The sequence below is a fragment of the Limulus polyphemus genome, unplaced genomic scaffold, assembly GCF_000517525.1.
Source record: "Limulus polyphemus unplaced genomic scaffold, Limulus_polyphemus-2.1.2 Scaffold2373, whole genome shotgun sequence".
Classification (NCBI taxonomy): domain Eukaryota; kingdom Metazoa; phylum Arthropoda; class Merostomata; order Xiphosura; family Limulidae; genus Limulus; species Limulus polyphemus.
The window spans coordinates 55,088-62,702 of record NW_013667983.1 but is presented as its reverse complement, the minus strand read 5'-3'; the positions used below and the strand labels follow the sequence as shown (position 1 = coordinate 62,702).

Below are 7,615 nucleotides of genomic sequence, written 5' to 3'. Positions count from 1 at the left end.
TTAAAACATTTTATCAAACCAACAACACAATAGCTACTCACCAACGATAATGATGATGATACACTAGTATATATATTCGTTTATTACATATATTGTATAAAACTATATTAGTTCATTTTTTTAATCATTTAATTGGGAAGGGGGATCAAAGTTAATTTTACTATCAACAACGGAGGTTCGTGTGCAGAGCATACACTTATTATGTTCACTAATCACGATAAGAAGAGAAAGAAATGAACAGACTGACTCACACAAAGAGCTGAACTAATTTTTATCTCTCTCTTATTTCTGATTGAATACCGAACAATCGTGCCAGAAAATAGGCTTAATAAAGTCTGGAACTCACCAATACTAAATATTACATAGAAACCATATGTATAGTATTTACAGTTAAACAGAGATTAAACTGGTCGCAGTTCTTAACCGATCTGTATCCTGACATGCCCAGCAAAGAACCTAGTGACCTACAATGGTTGGTGACTACGAGTTAACCTTTCACCTCAGCTTAATAAACTTAACACAGACACCACGCATAATGCCTACACACTAGCAATAACTTTCACATCTAATAACACCAAAACGTAACTTATATTTATGCACGCCTACGAGAACCTATGCATATAAAGGTTCTATTTATTTTATATTTGATTTTTTCTCTGTTAGTAAAAATATGTGCTGCAGTTCGTTAATTATCTTCAGCCAAGATATTCAGCAACTTCTCAAAACCCTTTACACTAAACTGCGATAACACTGTTTTAGGGTAGTCAAAATTGGATGGCGACTGGATTGTTTTGCTTCGTAACTAAACGACAGATTGGCCTTGACTCAATAACTGTCGTATAATAGAATTATGAAAATGTTTCGAGTAGAAAAAGGTTAAAGTTCAAAGTCATAAAGTCAAAAATCGTTCGTTGCGTGGTCAAGTGTATGTGCTGGTACGACTTGATTTACCCATAAATAACCCTCTTAATTAAAGCAATTAAAGTAACAATAAAACTGCAATTCAATAATCGCTTTTTTTTCTTGTTTTTCTTGTTTGTTTTTTTCTCTTCGTAGACGAAATATTTTATTTCTTCAACTTAAGAGGATGTAGAATATTTCTCATAATTTAATACAACTCCACTAGAGCACATAGAGAACTAAAAATCAGTGAACATTATAGCTCAGTAGTCACCATAGAATATTTTACTTTATGTATGGTAGTGTTAATAATATAAGATAATCCTATATCACTCAATCTAGGATAGCGGATGTAGTTCATAAAAGTATGATAGCTACCAAAGCGTGCATCTGCTGTAGGTGAACACAAGGCAACAATGATTGTGTTGGCTTGCTTATCAATGAAGAATAGTGATGTCATCACTTGCATATTGTTGTTTGGGTAGAAAGCGCCGACTGGACTTATTTCTTTGACTTTAGATTATAATGACGTCGAATACAGATAAACTGTTTAAATATGGGTAATTATAAAAATAAATTACTTACGTCACACACACACACACACACACACACGCAAATTGAACCTCATTTATGTATTTCTATAAAATACCCTCCGTAATAGAGAAGATACAGGTTTCATTATATAATAGAAACGTTTGGTGTATTTTATGTTTCATTGGAAATTTCCATTGATACGTTTTCGGAGATACATATGTGATGTAGAAGTTGTTCAGCTGAAGTATGAACATTGTCTTCAGAGAGACTGACCTAAATTTATCACTATTTTTATTTTACATGTAGGCTTCTCCATTAGAAGGGTTTATTGTTTACGAAACAATGCATTCGTTAAAGTTGCTACATTAAGTCTAAACACGATCCACAAATGATGATTCTAATGCATACTAATGACTGTTTTTTTTTTCAGTTGGATGCTTGGGAATTGGACTCATTGTTACAAAAGATGTCTTGACATGCTGTTAAAACAAGATTTCCTGTTCAACTTTTCTATATAGTATATACGACATTCACTTCAGGGCTTGAATTTGAAGAAGCGTTTATTGACTTGTACATAATAGGGGGTGACTTGAATTGTTAAACCTATGATTGTAGTTTTTTAATTAATACATAAAAAATAAGCATTTGTACAGGTCACCCTATTGTATGTTCATCCATGTGATTAGGGATTATGTAATTTGGGTAGGCCCTACAGCTGGTAAAAACTAACATTCAGTCAAACTGTGATGTTAATGTTGGCTTACAATCGATGACAGCTATATAATGTAACCTGGTTTACTATATTCTTGAAAGAGTAATAAAAACTTGTAGGCTGTAAAACTGATAACATATGCTTTTAAACTAATGATAAAGAAATCATTAATAATGAGACACGTTGTTCTATATGTCCTTATTATTATTCACAATTGTTTCATATCACGCGTGTGTGTGGTGATTTTGATACTTCTAACACAGGCTCGATTTTCGATATATGGTTGCACGTTCAACTACTATGAATGTACCCCAAAATCTATACTTCTAATTGAAACTTACTGATTTCTCTATCAACCAGCCTGGTGGTTAAAGCACTCGACTCGAATTCCCCGTTACCGAACATGCTCGACCTTTCTGCCGTGGGGGCGTTATAATGTGACGGCTAAACCCACTATTCGTTGGTAAAAAAGTAGCTCAAAAGTTGGGGAGGGGGAATGGTAACCAGCTGCCTTTCCTCAAGTGTATCACTGCTAGCGCAGATTGTCCTTGTGTAACTTTACGCGAAATTCGAAACAAACCAAACCAATTCTCTATCAACCACAACAACTAAGAGTCTCGGATATCTACTGTTTAAGTGGTCAGATAACACCTGAATGAGAATCACCTGAACATCTATTCAAGTTAGAAAGAATTGTGTCTTTAAGTTTAGGTAATATGAAAATTTTAATCATAAACCACATTCTGACACTAATTTCATTGGCATACGTTAATAATAGTTGTTTAATTAGATTTTGAAAGCGTAACTCTGTGAAACTGTAAAAGATTGTGACATGCACAGAAGAGCCGCACAAATATGGTTTGTAAAGCGCCATTTTATAGAGATTTGGGAAAACCACTCATGCTTCAGCGTCTCCTTTATTACCCAGACGTTACACAATTAAATATATTTACACATTTAGTTTTTTGTTCAGAGGATTTTGGATTTTTCCAAGTTTTTGATCTGTTTTTTTACTATCAGATTCTAGTATCATAAAGTCCATATCAATATATATATATAACGGTAAAGTAAACAACGTTGTAGTAAGTAACATTTCCTTCTTGAATGTGGAAATATGAATGATGCATGATTCTCTTGAAAATTTATAATTACATGTTTACCTTTTTATTGAATATAGAGGGCGCGAGTTGACAGCTTGACACTTTGAAATAACTTTAGATTTCGAAACTTGCGAGCTTGGTGTTCGAATGCTTGCGATACCACAAAATATTCCCTGCATTTTAATCGGTGTGTACCTTATAAGAGTGACAGTCAATCCCTTAGCGTGAATGGTGGGTGGTATGGTGCTGTTGACTATGGTCAGTAGTTCACAATTTGGGTCGGCGACAGATAGCCTCAATAGTTTTGTCTTAAATTCAAATACAGATTATTGTATCAATTGTCTTTCTATAAGATATTTTAACATCAAAGCTGCTTAGACATCAAAAGATTAGAAAGAAGAGTAAATTAGCAAAACATATGAAGTTCCTCTATTTTTTCCTCACCAAAACAATTTTCTATATTAGTTTTGTTGTTTTTCGTGAATAGTTTCATATTAGGTGCATTTTCTTAATGTTATATACTACAGTCACCGTGATAACTGTGGCCAAGCGGGCTATAATACGCGAATTTCTAGAGTTTACAAGCAGATGGGGCAATATATGTTTGTTTACATCACAATCATAATAAAGGTTCAGACTTTTATAACCTAACAATTTCTAGAGTTTACAAGCAGATGGGGCAATATATGTTTGTTTACATCACAATCATAATAAAGGTTCAGACTTTTATAACCTAAAAGCTTCGTGGGTAACTTTGATTTGGGGATTAGAACTTGTAGCTTGTGGGTAGCTAATATCATACATCTTTTCCTCTAGGACCGCCCGAGTTTAATATAAAATACTTTTTAGGAAGACGTTCTATTTGTATGAATATGTATGTTCCAAGTTTCGTTAACATTATAGTTACATATAGGAAGGTGTTCCAAAACCTTTGGATGTACAACATGTTACAAGGTTTTTAAGTTACACGTAATCACATTAACCCGACAGTTTTGACTTCATTAACGTTCACTTTATTAAGAACGTCCGATCATTCTATCTTGTCGCAACTCGTTTATTTGACAAATCGAACCACGCTAATGACGTAACTGACTAAAACGATTTCATCCATCTCACTCCAATTTGATCATATGTACTATCTGAGCTTTAAAATAAGACTCGTTTCATTAGTGATTGGGAATTCACATATCATAATGAAATTGTAGCTTATCATGTATTACATACAAAAGTTGCATAATATTTGACTGCTGAGTTACTTGTATCATGTTTTCCAAAGAAGTTGTCACCTAACTTGACTTTAAATCTAAAACATATAAAACTAGTCAAAATTTAAAACGCGAATCATTAGATCCGTTTGTTGGATGATTTTTAAAATCAAACTTGTACACAAGAAGGCAGTTTTGTTGTTTTTTTCTGATGTTTGATATAGATCATCAAATCCATAATAACTTGTAGTTTCAAATTCAGTATAAAATTAAGAATTTACGTAACTGAAATTTATAATGGATTTGTTTAGGAATATGTTAATCTTCCTAATTTTCTACATGCTCTTTACCATAATATTTTAACTTCGCTAATTAAAAACTGAAATAAAAACTCCAATGATCCTTTCCTCTCCACCCCCTCAGTTTTGAATCCTCGTCATTCTATGACAAGCACAGAGAAAGCACTGTGAGTCTCCCAGGATTTTATTTAACCTTTTACTTATTGTCATTCCCTCCCAGGTGCTTCAGAAGGAAATCGAAGCTCGGGGAAAATACGTTTCGTCCCTGTTAAAGCTGTGTGAACGGTTGGGGGTGGGGCCGGCGGACGGGGTTCTCATTTGGGACAATCAACGAGTTCGAAGAGTAGCTTCAAATCTAGAACACCGGTGGCATGCCCTGTGGCTACGGTCTTTGGAGTGGCAGTGTGTTCTGGAGGAACTGATTAACAAGTACAAATCGGTAAGTTTTGTAGATTAATTGTAAAATACTGATGATTTACTGGTTTTTACCAAAGTTCTGTAACCCTGAAAATGTGTTTTAGTGCAAGTTGCTGTGTGTGCGCGTGTGTATGTGTGTAATTGCCAAAAATTACTGAGGTACTCAACTAAAGTGGTTCGCTATATTGTGGACAAAACCAGTTAAGTGTGTAATGAAGACACAACAACAACCGCTCCTTTTGATATAGATAACAGACAACCCTTTTTCAGGAAAAATTGCCACATTGTTTTATGTAGATCTTTAACAGAATATCCACAACTGTATTAAAAGTGAATTAATACATGAAACGATACGGAAAAAATATATAAACGCTCTCAAAATTAGAGTGATTGTGGTAAGCGGGAGTAAATAGTGAATTGGAATTTAACGACTCTTAAATTTTGACCTATGTGGTTCCATAAACAAATGATGAAGGTTTTGCCTTTCCAAAATGTTTTCATTACACGCTGACTGGTGGACAATATCAACAGATAGTGTTAAATTGTTTTATCTTAATGTGATGTGACATTTGGTGCATATATGAAGTTGATGTGTAAAGAAACACTCCTAAGTTGTGTATTACTTTTTCGATAGTTACATAACGTCTAAGCGCTTTTATAGCCACAGTCTACTATATTTCCGTCCAATATTTCCACTTAGTTTGGATACATAACTGACCTCCTGTGTTTACAGATATCTTCAGACGATGAACGACTGTATCGTAACAAGTGTATATAGAAAAGCCACTCATTGTGAACACCTCGTGAAACTGATCTACTTCGTCGCTACTTGCATGGCTGCTAGACTTAAACAATTCGAACTGGACTTTACACTTGATTTCAGTTTTAAGGATTACGGACTATCTTGTTTACCTGTAAACCTTAATAGTTTATGTGATGTAACAGTGAAGACAGTAAGTAAGAAAATGAAATCGCGAATGGTCAAGAACTTTTGTTTCAAGTCATCATGATGTGGAAGTAAAATATATTAATTTGGTTTTTATCACTGTATAAAAGAGAAAATTGTATTTACGCTTGTTTCTTGGAGTTAAGTGACCAGCTTTCAACGTGAAAATTGTACTAAAAACGAAGCAAAGAAAAATGGATTTTCAGTCAGTTGGTTCAATATTGATCCATAGATCAGTTCTTCCCAAACTTTTTCAGCTCTCGGCACACGCTTAATGTCCCAAACTTTTTGCGGCACATGTAAATATGTCCGCATAGCAAACCTAGTGGCATCCCCCTGATAAGACAGGCAGAAATTACTGTTATACTGTGTATCAAGGAAAAAATAAATCCAATTTGAAATTTTAGAAATATATTAAATCGATAATAAATTTACATTACTAAATAAAAATCTCTTTATAACTTGCGAAAATTCCGCAGCACAACTATGTGCCGCGGTTTCCAGTTTGGGAAGCACTGCCATAGACCCAGATTTTGATTTTGGGTAACCTGCATTTGTTTTCAGATATTGCAATGTGCCCAAATGCTTGGTAATTTAATGAAGGTGGCACTTGTTAAAAGAAATCATTATCCATTATTTTTTGGTCCCCTGGTGGTACAACTGTAAGTCTAAAATAAGAGGTTCGATTACCCTCTATGGACACAGCAGATATCCCAATGTGGTTTTGCTCTAAACAACAAAATTTTTTGTGTGGGTCTATTTTCTGTAATTCATTGTAATAATGGATTAATGGAGTCAAAACAATTTATAAATTTTCTGGATCCCTAACTGTTTTTAGGAAACGCAAAATAAAAACTTAAGTAAAAATTAATTTTTTCTTAAATTGGCTGAATATTCTCTGTTTAATATATGGTTGTATTCATATGGTTCTGTTAAACACAGAAAAAATTCAGAACTACAAGCTGTTAAATCATCATCTTTTCTCCTGGGCAGAGTCCAGTTTCCAACATCCGGGACAAAGTAAGAACTGAGCATCCACATGGCAAGAAATTTAATACACATAGCAGCTTTAACCCTTCGCTTGCGGCTTGTGTAAATCTGCTTACCACCCCATGCGCAAAGATTCGCGAATTTTAGCATGGAGCCGTTCAAAATGTTGAGCGCAAAATGCTTGCATCATATGATGTAAACCGCAGTTGAAGGGTTAAAACAAGTACATGGGCCATAACAAACACAAACTTAATCTCTCTCCTTCCTATCCATTAACCGTTTTAACCAAGTAGTACAAGCCATGCGTGAAACGGAGACTTTCAACTTTCAGGATGATGTTTCACACGCGATAATCAAAGTAGTCAATTATTCTTTAAGCGTAGAAAGTTCTCAAACTTCTTTGTTGCGCTACGTTTAGCGACTTACAAATGTCGTTTTCTGTCAGCCGCACTTCACTATATGAATGGTTGGATTGACCGTAATATTATAACGCCCCCACGGCTGAAAGGGCG

At 34.5% G+C, this 7,615-nt stretch overlaps 1 protein-coding gene across 8 annotated transcripts in view; it reads left to right on the top strand.

Annotated features, from left to right (window-relative positions):
• The window catches only part of LOC106466756, a 163,707-nt gene that overhangs the window by 120,307 nt on the left and 35,785 nt on the right, over positions 1 to 7,615 (top strand). For all 8 annotated transcript variants that reach the window (XM_022394835.1, XM_022394837.1, XM_022394840.1 and 5 more), the window contains one exon: positions 4,971 to 5,189. In XM_022394835.1, the coding sequence (XP_022250543.1) occupies positions 4,971 to 5,189 (219 nt within the window). The remainder of the gene's footprint in view (positions 1 to 4,970; positions 5,190 to 7,615) is intronic.